The sequence below is a fragment of the Dipteris shenzhenensis genome, chromosome 1 (assembly GCF_047967505.1).
Source record: "Dipteris shenzhenensis isolate YYH24624 ecotype China chromosome 1, Dip_SZ_1.0, whole genome shotgun sequence".
Classification (NCBI taxonomy): domain Eukaryota; kingdom Viridiplantae; phylum Streptophyta; class Polypodiopsida; order Gleicheniales; family Dipteridaceae; genus Dipteris; species Dipteris shenzhenensis.
In genome coordinates this window covers 28,595,295-28,610,297 of record NC_141596.1, presented here as the reverse complement: position 1 = coordinate 28,610,297, position 15,003 = coordinate 28,595,295, and the positions used below count along the sequence as shown (strand labels likewise).

Sequence of the window (15,003 nt, the reverse complement as noted above, 5' to 3'; positions counted from 1 at the left end):
ACTCTAACTTCAGGTTGTTTAATTAGGATTTCTTCAGAGATCGCCCAATACCTTTGTTTCTTTCTCCTGTCTTAGGCTTAACCTCCAATAACTTTGTTTGAAAGCCTGCTTCTCTCATTCAATTACTAAGCGTAGCTTTGCTTACTAAGTTATTATTATTTTCTATTTTTCTCTTTTACTCTTAAATTTGTTTTGTTCTTTTGCTTCTTCAATAAAATTATTTAGTTTGTCAGATTGGATATATTCTAGTCTTATAAAGGCATGTATACTCATCCTCGATTCCAAATCAACTGAGATTTTTTACCTCAAATGGGAAGATTCTTTCTTGTCAGGCAACATTGCTACCAAAAGAAGTTGGGGTCTTAATAGGTAAAGGCTTCACATCCCATCCTTCCACCACCTTCGGGGACAGCCCTGACAATGTATTGTGACATTCAAACAAGTGGTTCACAAATGGGATTGCAATTGTTACATACATTTACAACTGTCGATAGAACAAAAATATGCAAATTGAAGCATCGTTGGTTCATAGAATTGCAATATCAAATACTACAATTCCTCTCTTCATTAGGTTGCATCCTGTGCTCTATGTCCATATTGTGTCCACCTCCTCACTTGCAGTGCTCATTATGTATCACCATTATGGATGCCAGGAAGATCGAAGTGATGCCACAGTGCTCTCCAAAAGTCACCCACAGTATTCATAAATGATTTACCCTTTGAAAAGCTAAATGACCTAAGTACTTCTTGCTTTTTGGGAAAGATATGGTCAATGTTTTATAAGCAAATTCATCTTATGCCTCTATATCATTTTATAAGCAAAATCATTTTTGGCAAAGGTATGGTCAAGATTCAATAAGCAAAATCATCTTATGCCTCTCTATCTTGACAAGTACCCTGCAGACAAAAATTCAACAAAAGGATGAGACCTTGTTTTGAGGATTTCCGAGATTTATAAGAGATTTTGTAATTTTCTGGAAAATGAGCTTGAGTTAATTTGATTACTTCCACACCCCTTCCTTTTGCCTTTACAGCCCCAGGACAAGTCCACACAGAGCAGGGCATCCATTGTGACTCCTCTGTTTCAAAGTACAGACTCGAAACTGTCAGATAGTTTTACCATGTGTTAGGCATAGTGCTGTTGGAGTTATATGCATCTCATAGTAAGTGAGGGCTTTTGTGTGAGTGTGGCCGTCTTATTTCTGTGAGGATAGGCTGAGATTGGAGGCCTTTCTCAAGGCTATGGGGAGGCTGCTTGGCCCAGCCTCTAGGGCTGGTAGGCCAGGCCATTTATGGCCCTAACCCTGGTCTGGTTACACTGACCTAGAGGTTGGGCCAACCTACCAGCATGGTTGTTGACTGGCCCTGCGGTTGGCCAGTTGGCTGCCCCTGGGCCCTAGGTCAGTCTACGTGACAGGCTATTTATAGCCCTGCCCACTCCTCTTCACGCTATCACTTCTGGAGTGTTTCTCTCCTGCTCTGCAGATGTGTTCCTCTTATATATACAGTTCCCATTGCCTCTATATGTGCAGATTCTCTCTCTCTCTCTCTCTCTCTCTCACACACACACACACACACACACACACACAAACGCTTTCGCACTGCAATGCACTGCACTCTCACATGGTATCAGATTTCTAGGTTGTATTGGCTATGGGTGTTGATTTGACTTCGAGTCAGTTGGCGTGCTCATCCTTGTGAAGCTCCCTCCAGATTATGACATGGTTGCATGAGCATTGAGGAGCCAGGTCACAACACACAAATTAGACTTTGTTAATCTGAGTTCCCTTCTTGTAGAGGATTCGTCTGCTCTTATCTCCCAGGAGAAGCTCAGGATTACTTTTAGTGTGACTGTAGGTGCTACTTCAGGTGGCGGTGAAGCCCTTGTAACTGAGCAGTGAGCACAAGAAGAAACAAAGCAAGTGTTTTAAATGCGCTAAACGAGGACATCTGGCCAAAAATGGAAATCCAAGGACTAGGACTCAAAGTCGGATTCCTCTTGTCAGCTTGGAGGTTCCAAGGCTGTTATGGCCATCACTACCCCTGCGTTCTAGCGCTAGTTCTGGGTCCTCCTACGGGTCACATTTGGGGAGGGCTAGTGGGAGGGTATGTGGGCTGCTTCTAGCCCTAATGAGTTGACATCATGGCAGGCAAGGTAACAATGTTGAGCTATGGAGTAGTTGAGTTTGAGGCTCATTGTTTGGTGGCGCAGAGACTACACTTGGTGAGTATCAGCGTTCGAATGAGCTCATTGGAGGATATAGCTCGCCGTGGGTACCACATATCATTATACCCCACTAGGACTTCAGTGCGTCTGGCTTGGGAAATCACATTTGAGGACATTTCTGTGTTCGAGGAGGTATTTTTGTTTGAGGATCCAAGTTATTTGGTGCTCTCTCCGAGGTGAATCTGGTATACTAGTGTTGGAGAGTCCATGGTTGCATTGTCATCGACATCTTTATTCAGATTATATGCTCACCATGAGCTGCGAGGGAGGGTGTTGGAGTTATATGCACCTCATAGTGAGTGAGGGCTTTCAGGTGTGTGCGCGCCCTTATTTTTGTGAGGATAGGCTGAGATTGGAGGCCTTTTTTCAAAGCACCTTTTTCAAGGCTGTTGGGGGTGTTTTTTGGCCCCAGCCTCTAGGGCTGGTAGGCAGGCCATTTATGGCCCTAACCCTGGTCAGGTCACACCGACCTAGAGGTCAGGTCAACCGACCAGCCTGGTCTGCTGATTGGCCCTAGGGTGGCCAGTTGGCTGCCCTTGGGTCGGTCTACATGGTAGGCTATTTATAGCCTTGCCCAATTTGTGTTATCGCTTCCATAGTATTTCTCTTTTGCTTTGCTGGTGTACTCCTTTGCTATATATACAGTTGCCATTGCCTCTATCTCTGCAGAGGGTTGTATGAGTTTCTTCTCTTGATGTACTTTGTCCCATAGGCCCATGAGGCCTTTCGAGGATGTTTATATATCTTTCTTTCTTTCTCTCTCTTGCATGCTTCCACAGTGCACTCCTCTCGGACAAGTGCTAGCTCGCCGGAGGAAGACTCACATACATACTGGCAGAGATAGCATCAAGCATCCTCTCCAACCCCCCACCCCCCCCAAAAAAAAAAAAAAAAAAACCTTTTTTTTTTTCCTTTTTACTCATAAATTTGGTGATATACAAACTCCCTTTCCTTTGCTCCTTCGCTTGTTTCTATAAAATTTTTTTGATTGTAAGATTGGATATATTCGAGTCTTATGAAGGCATATAGTGTCCTCCATTCCAAATCAACTCAGATTTTTACCTCTAGATGGGAAGATTGTTTCTTGGCAGTCATCTTGCTACCAAAGAAGTCGGGGTCCTAATAGGTAAAGGCTTCGCATCCCATCCATCATTCAACTGTGTGAATAGGACACCCTGGACAATGTAGTATGATGTTCAGACAAGGGGTTCACAAATGGTAAGGCAATCTATATATACATTTACAATACTCGATAGAACAGAGATATGCAAATTGCTTCTTGGCAGTCATCTTGCTACCAAAGAAGTCGGGGTCCTAATAGGTAAAGGCTTCGCATCCCATCCATCATTGAACTGTGTGAATAGGACACCCTGGACAATGTAGTATGATGTTCAGACAAGGGGTTCACAAATGGTAAGGCAATCTATATATACATTTACAATACTCGATAGAACAGAGATATGCAAATTGAAGCATCGTGCGTTCAAAGATTTTGAACATCAAATATTACATTCCCTCTCTTCATTAGCAGTTAAGTGCTTATTGATTTTGGGAAAGCTATGGTCAAGATTTTATAAGCAAAATCATCTTACAGCTCTATGTCTTGACAAGCAGCCCATATACAAAAATTCAATAAAGGATGAGACCTTTTGAGGATGATTTCTGAAATTTATATGAGATCCTGTTTGTTTCCTGCAACTTTCCTGGAAAACGAGCTTGAGTTAATTTGATCACTTCCACACCCTTGATCACCCGCCTTTTGCCTTCACAGCCCCATCGCAAGATCCGCACACAGCAGGGCATGCATTTTGACTGCACTGTTTCAAAACATAGACTTGACCTGTCAGATAGTTTTACCATTTGTTAGGCATATTTCTAGCTTGCTGGTTCTAGTTGTAGAGGTTGACACATATATATTGGCATAACTGAAAAAGAGAGCATCAAGTGTGGAAGAGAGGACATGTGATTGGTTTGGAAACACCCTCTCCCCCCCCTCCCCTTGCGCACGCCCCGCTCTTTCCGGTTGGATGTAAATTAGACTGTTGCATGGTTGTATCACTCATACGTGTTTGGATGCATTTGCAGACAGAAATATTGGCTTATGTCGAACTGTTTGGTCAGTTCGCTTCCGAGGCCTTTGGCAATGACATCAGCGAGGTAATTTTGATGAATAAGCTAAAGAGCAAACATGCATATATTGATCTTATTTTATTTTATCTGCTGTAATTTACTCCTCATCTTTCAGAAAAGCTGTCTATATGAACACTTCTGATTTCCTTTGCATGCAAAATGAGTTTGCAGCTTGTGCGCAATCATTATCCTCATGAAGAAGTGTGTCTGCTGGATGATGTCCTCGGTAAAGTTTATCAATTTTGTGTATTTGCTTGTCAAACATGTGTTGTCTTCCTATGCTTACCTTTACAAGATTTTACTTCCATAACATAACAGAATATTGGTCTTGTATTGCAGCAAGATTTATTTTACACCACCCAGAGCATGGTCATGCTATTTTGCATGCGTTATTGTCTTGCATCATTGATGGAACCCTCTTGTATGACAAAAATACTCCACCATTTCGGTCATTTATCTCTTTGTTCAGCCCGTCTTGTGAGGTATGTCTTCAAGGTGAATTGTGTCCTGAAATTCAAATGTCTTTAATTTGTCTGTCTTCTTATGTCCATTTATATTTTCTGCCCACTTGAAAAGTTTCAGAATGTCTCCCCTTCTTGGTTTGGGAAAAAATTTCCTGTCTTCTTTCAATCTTTGGACATGCTGTCATTAGATTGAGACTTGAAAGTCTTTCTTACTTGAGAAAGTCCTCCTGGTTTCATAAAGCATTTGCAGAAAGACTTGTCTGAGCAGTGGGCCCTTGCTTGTGGAGAAATTCTTAGAGTCTTAACTCACTACAATCGGCCAATTTACAAAGCTGATAACGCTCCTGCTGGCTCGAGGTCCAGTACGATCCTGGATAGTGCAGCCAGTTCCAGCAGTGCAGCTTTAGATCGCCGAGTTGAGGAAGCTGGGGTTCATCGTGATTATGACAGAAAAACTCCAACTAGACTGTTAACTCCATGGATAACAGATAGTTTACTTGCTGCACCTTTAGGCGTCAGGAGTGATTATTTCCGATGGTATGCTTTCTGTTGACTGTCCTTTTCTAGTCATGTGTATCTGAATCTCAGGAATATTGGCCACTTAAGTGATGTTTAGGCTGTAGTTTTACCATGCTCATGTCTACAAAGTTGCTTGCTGAAATATGAATCTTTTTTGCAAAGGTTTGGGAACTTTCTTATTGAGTTCTTGTTCATTTAGGTGCGGAGGTGTAATGGGGAAGTATGCTGCAGGGGGAGAATTAAAACCTCCAACAACAGGTGCCAGATATGTTTCATCACCCTGATTCCAAGTACCCAAGCTCAGTTTTCTGAATGGATGAAGAAGGCTGCGATTTGCTACCAGCTTTTTCTCGTTGAAATATCAGCAGCAGAGCTGTAGTTTTATCCTGTGAGAGGATCGAGTCAGTGATGCTTGAATTGTCGTTCTTGTGCAGTTGGTGCTCGTGGACCAGGAAAACAACCTCAGTTGATGCCATCAACTCCTCGATGGGCTGTTGCCAATGGAGCTGCAGTGATTCTTAGTGTATGTGATGATGAAGATTCTCGGTATGAAACAGCTGACCTCACAGCTGCTGCTGTCCCAGCCTTGTTACTTCCTCCTCCAGCAACGGCTATGGATGAGCATTTGGTTTCAGGATTACCACCACTCGAGCCATATGCCCGATTATTTCATAGGTGATCCTGAACACGTATACACCAATGGTATTCCTTTATACAGTTGATATAGGGTTTTTAAACTTATTTGTAGAAACTTTGTTTGAGTTTTGGAATCCTGATTTCAGGTACTATGCAATTGCCACACCTGGTGCAACTCAGCGACTCTTTCTAGGTCTTCTGGAGGCACCCCCATCATGGGCACCGGACGCCCTTGATGCTGCAGTTCAGCTAGTAGAGCTTCTTCGGGCTGCGGAAGATTACAGCTCGTCAATGCAGGTTTTTCCTTCTTTTCCTCTTTTTCAACATTTTGGAAGGATTGCTCATATAATAGATTGCTATGTTTTTGGACTGTTTCAAATAGTCCTTTGTGGAGGACATTGCAGAACTCAGTCCAAGTGTGCTTTCTAGCCTCGTCATGGGTGTCTCACACAGACATGTGCACGCAAGTCATAAAAACGCACACAAGACTAGAAGTAGACAACCAAGTAGACAGTCTAAAGTTATGCTCATTTGGAAGCCTCTACAATTGCCTGCATGGCATTCGTCTTTTTACCGAATATCTTGGAGCCTCTCACATCTCCCCATTTGGAAGCCTCTACAATTGCCCGCATGGTACCTATCTCTTTCCATAATATCTTGGAGGTGTCATGCTCCTTTGCCACAATCATTTGGGGCCTCACAAGTGGGCAAGAACCTTCATATTCCAACATCTCCTCTCAATGACCCATTTTGGGCCTACACTCACTCCACGACCATTGAAGTAGAAGGCGTAGGTCAGTGATAAGTTTGAGGGCACTTTGGACAAGTAAAAGGACAAGTTGATGCAAAAGGGTATGCTCAGGTCAAGGGGCTGAACTACGATGGGACTTTGCTCCTAAAGCCCACATGAAACCCATTCGGATAGTGTTGTATGTAGCGGCCCATCATGGTTGGCCACTATTGCAGATGGACATGAGGTCCGCAAGCAGTTGCTGTGCAAGTCGAAGAAGGCGTTATTCGGGCTGGAAAAGGCCCCAAGAGCTTGGTATAATAGGATTGACCAGCTCATCGCCACTATTGGAGTCAATCCACTATTAGAGTCAATCCAAGCTTATCTAGTGCCAACCTCTACACATTGCTACAAGGTGATCTCCTCTTGCTCATTATATTATATGTGCATGGCCGACATGAGTACCCAATATTTTCCAAGTTGGTACGCTTATCAATAGGATTAGTCAAGACAAGAATGCGGGTCTAGACGGCTCAAAAAGTGGAGTTATATTGAGTGAGATGGAGAGGAAAAAGGTTATGTCAAGTTATAGGTCATCACGTAGGGGGCATAAGAGATTAGAATATTTTGAGTGTATGGAGAGGGGTTAAGCAATCTTAGAAACTCTAGTACCAACTTATGTCTCAGGGAGAATCGAAAGCCACATTTGATTGTACGCCATCTCATGGGCTATCCATAGATGCCACTTATACCTTGGTATGAGCCTTGTAGGCCTAGTTATAGTCAGTTAGGACTATTGGTACAGTTAGTTTATGTACCATCTAGGTTAGTTAGAACACTTAGTCCAGTTCGGGCAGTTAGCCCTAGGGTTTTGTTATGTTGGCTCTCCCTTGAGCCTCCACACTTGTACTTGCAGCATTTTGATCATAGCAGCTCGTTTTTGGCTTTCTATCTCTCTTTTTCTGGGTTTCCATTGCCTGTCACACCCAACAGTGGTATCAGAGCAGGTTAGGGTTCAACCCTCCAGCCATTGGCAGCCTCCCCGAGCTTTGTCCTCGCCTTTGGAGCTGTTTTGACAGTCTTTTCAAGCTGTACGGAAGCTTTTCGTCACACGTGTGGGCATTGAATTGAATGCTGCTCTGTACAGTTCTGTCACCAAAACCTCTACTTTCAGGCTGCTACTGCATTTTCGTCTGCCACAAGTGAACATTCTTCAGCTGGCTCTGCATTTTCAGTGCATTTGCGCTTGTGGTGTACAGCCGTCCATACATTGTAGTCTGTACGGACAGCAGGCTTCATTTATTGTTGGTACGGATGCTGACAGCTGCCATTAGTGCTATACGGACTGTTGCTGTGGCACCTGTGACTGTACGGCGCTGTGTACAGCCTCATTGACTGCTGTGTACGGCCTCATTTACTGCTGTCAGGTCCATTAAATGCAGTACGGTCTCCGACAAGAGCATTGATTGCTGTACGAAGGCATTGCAGACTGCATTTTACTGCAGTACGGGCATCCGTACACAGACTGTCAGAGCTGTACAACATTATTTGCTGCATTCATTCAAGGCATGTGGTACGGACCTGTCTGGAATCTGCAGCAGCCTTTTCCCAGCATTTTGGTCCACATCGGGGCTCGTGCCAGCAGTACAGACCTGTATGGCATCATTTAATACAGTACGAACTGCAGACAGGTGCATTTACAGCATGTACGGATTGCTGACAGGCCATTGACTGCTGTACGGACCTGCCTCGGAATTTGTGCCAATTCTTCTGACGCATTTAATGCTGCTGTACTTCTGTATGGAATTGACAGCAGTGCATTTACAGGTTGTACGGGATTGCCAGCATTTGTTTGAGGTCTTTTCCACCACCGGATCTTGATTTTGGAGCCTTCTGAGGCATTTTTGGAGTAGCATTCTCAATCTACCTTCGTGTTTGGGCCTTGTAAATGCACTCTGGTGCATTGAAGGTCATAACATTTTAGTTTTTTTGGGGTTGGTTATTGCAATCTTGCAGTAAAGCCTTGAGGTTTGTGCAGTCATTTGCATTCCCTTTGTCAATAGTGCTATCATTTGCACTCCTTTTGCATCAATGGCTAGCCACAAGGATGATCTGTTTGGAATGATTGGGGCTGATGATAAGCTTGATGGCACCAATTATCCCATGTGGTCATACATGATGGGACATGTTTTGGTTGCCAAGAATCTATGGCATATTGTTTCAGGTTCTGAGGCTAGGCCTACACGCACTGTTACTGGTGCTACACCTACAGCTTCTGCTTTTTCAGGTGATGGGTTTTCAAGTGATGGTTCTAATGCTACTGCTAGGACATCTACACCTCCTGCTCCAGGTGCTTTGCCTCCTTCACAGGAGCAAATTCAGTGGGATGGTTGTGATGCCATAGCACATGCCTTGATTGCTCTTTCAGTGAAACGGGTTATTATCCCTCATATTCGGTCTTGCAAGACAGCTAAGCAAGCATGGGATCAGCTTGCATCTTTGTATCAGGTGCGGAATGAGGCGAGGGTTGCCTATCTTCGCAGGCAGTTGAAATATTTAAAGCTTGATGAGGGTGGTAACATGGATGCCTTTCTCACTAATGTGAAGGATTTGAAAGAGCACTTGGCCAACATTGTGAGATTATCCCTGATTCTCAGCTGGTTTCTAATACTCTTGATGGGTTGCTTGATTCATATCAAGGCTTTTGAGGTTGGTTGCAAGGGGTGATGCCAATCATTTCTCATTTGACCAGCTTGTTGCTCTTCTTCTTCAGGAGGAGCAAAGTTGTGTGAATCACAATGCTACTATGGCTAGTGATCAAGCATTTGCTGCCCATCACAAACAAAAAGGTAAAGGGAAGGTTTCAGCTGGAAAATCCTCTCATTCCCATTCTGATCATTCACATGGTGCCTCTTCATTAGGGGACAACAAAAAGAAGAAGAGATGTAATTATTGTAGGAAACGTGGGCATGATATTTTTGAATGCAGGAAGTGCATAGCATTTGAAAAGAAAAAGAAAGAGTCTGGTCTTGTAGTATCTGGTTCTTCTAGTGCAGAAGATCGACATGAGTCCGCTAATTTCGCACAAGACCAGCATTGGGCTTTCTTGGTTACATGTCAGTGTAATCTTGATGTTCATGATGCTATTTCAGATGTTCGTGATGCTTGGTTCTTTGATAGTGGTGCTAGCAAGCACATCACTTCCTACATGAAGTTATTCAGCTCATTGGAGCTTACATCTAAGGGGGGAAGTGCTACATGTGCCAATAATGCATCATATACCGTGAAAGGTATTGGGCAAGCTGCTCTTACTTATGTCTCTGGTGGTATTGTCACTCTAGAGCATGTGCTTTATGTTCCAGGCATTCGTAAGAACCTCATTTCTATTTTAGCCATTGCTACATGTGGCTTTCAGGTTCTTTTTGATGGTGTTAGGTGTGCAGTGTATGATGCTACACATGCCTTTACCATGGTTTTGACTAGCACATTGTCAAGAGGTCTTTATAGACTTGATGCTTATGACAGATGTTCGGATGATGATGCTGCACTTGCCGATGCACATGCCTTTGCTATTGATTCTATCATGGCAGATACTCATTTGTGGCATGAGAGGTTTGGACACTTCAATTTTGGAGCCTTGGTGAAGTTATATAAGGAAGATATGGTTGTGGATCTTCCCAAAATGCATATGCCTACCAAACATGTTAGTGAACCATGCTTGCTTGGTAAGATGCTCCGTGCTGCGTTTCCCAAGGATGGGAGAGTTGGTGCTTTACGCAAGCTTTATCTGGTTCATAGTAATGTTTGTGGACCCATGAGGGTTGCAGCACTTGGGGGGTTCTAGGCACACTTGAATTTTCCCATCGAAATCCAAATCTGATGTTTCTTCATGATTCAAGCACTTTATTGCCTTGGCTGAGAATGAGGGTGGGCTGCACATTGCTTACATTAATACAGACAAGGGGGGTGAATACATGTCGAAGGAGTTTGCTGTTTTTTTGGCCTCCCATGGCATCAATCATTGATGCACTGTGCCTTATATTCCTCAATAGAATCCCGTGGCTGAGTGGAAGAATAGATCAGTGATGGAAATGGTGATGGAAATGGCCAGATGCATGTTGAAAGGGAAGCATTTTCCTAATAAGTTGCGGTTGGATGCGGTCATGTGTGCAAATTGCATCTTGAATACATGTCCTACAAAGGCATTGCAGACTATCACACCTTATGAGGCTTGGACAGGTCGTAAGCCTCGCATTTCCCACATGAGGACTTTTGGATGCCTAGCTTATGCCCATGTGCCTTCACAAAAACGCACTAAGTTGGATGATAAACCTGTTAAATGCATTTTTTTAAGGTATAGTTCAAAGAGCAGGGGCTATAAGCCATATCACCCCGCACGGACAAGTGTTTTGTCAGTCGGGATGTTGTGTTTGATGAATCTTCGACTATGCCTTTGCTGGACTGTCAAAAACACCCCGTTGTTGATGCCCTAGACATATTTGACAGCTTGATGCCTTTGTTTCCATCCGATGCTCGGGATGATGTTCCATATGAGGTTGTCCCTCCTCCATTTGTTGGTCATTTGCAACCACATGTGCAGCTAGAAATTCAGTCTGATATGCCTATCATTGATCAGGATCATTTGCACAGGGCTCTTGACGAGGAAAGAGCAGAAATTCAGGAGCCCAAAAAGATACCCCGTTGGCTCCTTGACACATTAAAAGACAGCAAATAAGACACTCCACTGCCAGCCCGTATGAGAGCAGCTCTCCGGAAAGAGCATGCTAGTTTTGTTGCTTATGCTTTGGTTGCTACAGCATGCAATGAAGAGGCCTTATGTCATCAAGATGCCTTTGAGAATGATTGTTGGATGAAGGCCATGCAAGCTGAATCGGATTCTATCCATCAGAAGGACACTTGGGAGTTGTGTGATTTGCCTCATGGCACGAATGCCATTGGAACTAAGTGGGCTTACAAGATCAAACGGAAAGCCGATGGTTCAGTGGACCGTTACAAAGCCCATCTTGTTGCTAAGCGCTATGCTCAGCAGCATGGCATTGACTTTTGCTCCCACTTTCAGGATCACTACCATTCGCATTGTTATTGCCTTTGCTACCCACTTTCATTGGGAGGCACACCAGCTTGATATCAAGACAGATTTCCTTCATGGGTATTTGCATGAAGAATTCTATGTTTCCCAACCTCCTGGCTTTGAGATTCAAGGTACTAAAAGCAAGGTATGCCGCTTTAAAAAATCCCTCTATGGCTTGAAGGAGGCACCTCCGGCTTGCTCATACTCATACTCATTTGCTCACTCTTGGCTTTCAGAACAGCCCTACAGAGGATACCCTTTACATCCGCAAGCGTGGGACATATTTGCTGATTTTAGTTCTTTATGTGGATGACATGCTTGTGACTAGGACACATGCTCAGTAAATTGTAGATTTTAAGCTCGATTTTGTAATGAAGGTGGGAAAAAGATGGATTTTAAGGGGGAAATAGATGGGAGAATAGTAGGGGAAATGTGGAAACTGTGGGGGACTATATAAGTCAACCCAAAAGGATTGTAAGGGCCTATTGATTTGACGTCTAATCCACTTCTCCTTGCTTCCTTCATCACTTGTGTACTTCCAGTCTTGTTCTCTCTACTTCCCTCCCCTATTCCTTCTCTATCTCCCCCTGCCTTCCGTGGCTTTCTCTCACTTCCCCATTCACCTTCACTGCAGATTTGCAGAAGATATTTGCCATGTCTGATCTTGGTCTTGTGCACTACTATCTGGGCATCCAATTTGCTAGCCGTGAGGGGGGCATTTTGATGTCACAATCCAAGTACATTGGACAGCTTTTGCAGCGTTTTCAGTTTGAGGATTGCAAGCAAGTATCCACACCATTAGAGACTGGTTTTCACTTCTCTTTTGAGGGTGGTAGCGGTACATGTGATGTCACTCTCTATCAGTAGGTAGTTGGTTGTCTGATTTACCTATGCCATACAAGACCTGATCTACAGTATGTTGTCTCACAGTTGAGGAGATATATGCACAGTCCATCTATGCACCATTGGCATGCCGTGAAGCATGTTTTCAGATATCTTAAAGGCACTCAGCATTTAGGCCTTCTTTATGGGGATGATACTTCACTTGTCATGCATGGATTTACTGATAGTGATTGGGCTGGTTGTTCTGACACTCGTATGTCACATAGTGGCAACTGTTTTATGCTTGGTACTTCTTATGTTTCTTGGTCCAGCAAGAAGTAGAGTACAATTGATACTTCTAGCTGTGAAGTTGAGTACAAAGTGGCTTTTACAGCTTCAGTGGAGTGTGTTTGGCTTCGAAAGCTACTTGCAGATCTTTGTGCATGTTGGACTGCTCCTACTGTCATCTTCACTAATAGTCAGAGTGCTTTGGCTATTGCACGGAATCCAGTTTTCCATGCTCACACAAAGCACATTGAGGTTCACTATCGCTATGTCAGAGAGTGATTATCAGCAGGTGATATTGAGTTATCTTATGTTCCCACTGAAGACAACTTGACAGATCTTTTTACGAAGGCTCTACCTCGACCTAAGTTTGAGGCTTTTCGGTAAGCTTTAAACTTAGTACCTTTTGTAACTTGATCTGTTGTACTATGTACAGTCATAGGTTGCTATATCCCTACGCGACGAACATGTGTAACCATACACTAGATATTTAGGTATCCTGAGCCTTGTCCAGGATACTTCAGTCCATACCATGGAGGGGGGTTTGTAGGTCACTCTATGGGCTATCCATAGATGCCACTTATACCTTGGTATGAGTCTTGTAGGCCTAGTTATAGTCAGTTAGGGCTATTGGCACAGCTAGTTTATGTACCATCTAGGTCAGTTAGGACACTTAGTCTAGTTAGGGCTGTTAGCCCTAGGGTTTTGTTATGTTGGCTCTCCCTTGAGTCTCCACACTTGTACTTGCAGCATTTTGATCATAGCAGCTCGTTTTTGGCTTTCTATCTCTCTTTTTCTAGGTTTCTATTGCCTGTCACACCCGACATTGATGAGGTGTGACCACTCGCGTGTTCACATCCCATCTTCATGCATTCCACCTTGCTCATTCCATCATTCTCGACTCTCACGTCATGACCAATATTACACAACTTGGAGAGCACATAGGCTATGTCCTATGCATGTAGATAGTCAATCTAGTCTAGTCTAGCGTAGGAAACAAATAGGGTAGGGAAAAAAATACCTCATATGGAGGCCATGGTGGCGATACTGCAACTTGAATACTGGAGGAGGGCCTCTAAAGTAGTCATAGAGTCTTAGTTTCTCAACAAATCGAGTTGAAATCAAGAATTTGAGGAGAGTAAGAGAATTTGGTTCATTACATTATCATCTCTGAAAATCATCATAGCATGATAGGTGATACATGTTATGCTTCAAAATGAATTTGAGATGACCAAATCTTGGGGAGCTTTCATTAGTTCCTTGGAATGGAGATATAGAGGATGGTTGGTGGAATATTTCATAGCCAACACATTTATTTTCTGGAGCTTTTGGAGGGATTGTGGATGATAGATTGCAGCCTAGTAGTTACTACCATGGATCCGGGGAGTAAGCTTTCCAAAGATGACTCGTCTCGTGGTGGATTGCACTAGCTATCATCAGTTGATAACACTCGTCATGACAATTCTTTTGTAGTTGGGGTATTGAGTAAGCTCTCATAGCCGAGGGCATGTCTTCTCTATCTCATCTACACTCATCGACACAACTATGTTAAAGGTGTCGTGCAAGTTCTCATAGTCACCACATCAGACACATTGTTTAGAGTTCTATGGTATTTGAAGAACTTAGGACAATGATATTGTCTACTCCTAGGGAGCGAGCTAGAAGGATACACTTACTCAGATTGGGGAGAGATGTTGATACTTGATAGTCTAAGTGTGGAGTGCCTCATCAGATCACAGAGATAGGGGTGGGAGGTCTTATCTGACCCATCTTAGAGTGTGATCATAGAGTACTTCCAGCCAAAGCATGCTGCCTCCCCAATCATAGATAGCAAGAGAGGCAGAGACCCCGAGACCGAGACGTACCACACTCAACAAAGACTGATCATGCTAGATGACATCTCATCTATTTTCGGACCTGGTATACGATCGACAGGGGTTATTGTGGCGCTTGTTAGGCATACAGTAGCCGCTAGGAGGGCACAAGGGACTACTCCTCCAGACAGTAGAAGGCGATCTATCACGGGCTTCTTGTCTACACGGCCTATCTTGTCACTGGGCATAGCTTGATGTTTCATGCCATGTGTGTGCTGCATTGT

At 43.6% G+C, this 15,003-nt stretch overlaps 1 protein-coding gene across 2 annotated transcripts in view; it reads left to right on the top strand.

Moving 5' to 3' along the window:
- Positions 1 to 15,003, top strand: part of GI (gigantea protein (GI)) — a 31,679-nt gene that overhangs the window by 3,839 nt on the left and 12,837 nt on the right. Inside the window, exons 2-8 of one of the 2 annotated variants that reach the window (XM_087373904.1) lie at positions 4,313 to 4,384; positions 4,529 to 4,583; positions 4,697 to 4,839; positions 5,072 to 5,358; positions 5,540 to 5,598; positions 5,775 to 6,015; positions 6,123 to 6,273. In XM_087373904.1, the coding sequence (XP_087230030.1) occupies positions 4,313 to 4,384; positions 4,529 to 4,583; positions 4,697 to 4,839; positions 5,072 to 5,358; positions 5,540 to 5,598; positions 5,775 to 6,015; positions 6,123 to 6,273 (1,008 nt within the window). Of the gene's footprint in view, positions 1 to 4,312; positions 4,385 to 4,528; positions 4,584 to 4,696; positions 4,840 to 5,062; positions 5,359 to 5,539; positions 5,599 to 5,774; positions 6,016 to 6,122; positions 6,274 to 15,003 lie in introns of both variants that reach the window. The other variant, XM_087373897.1, reaches the window with a different exon arrangement.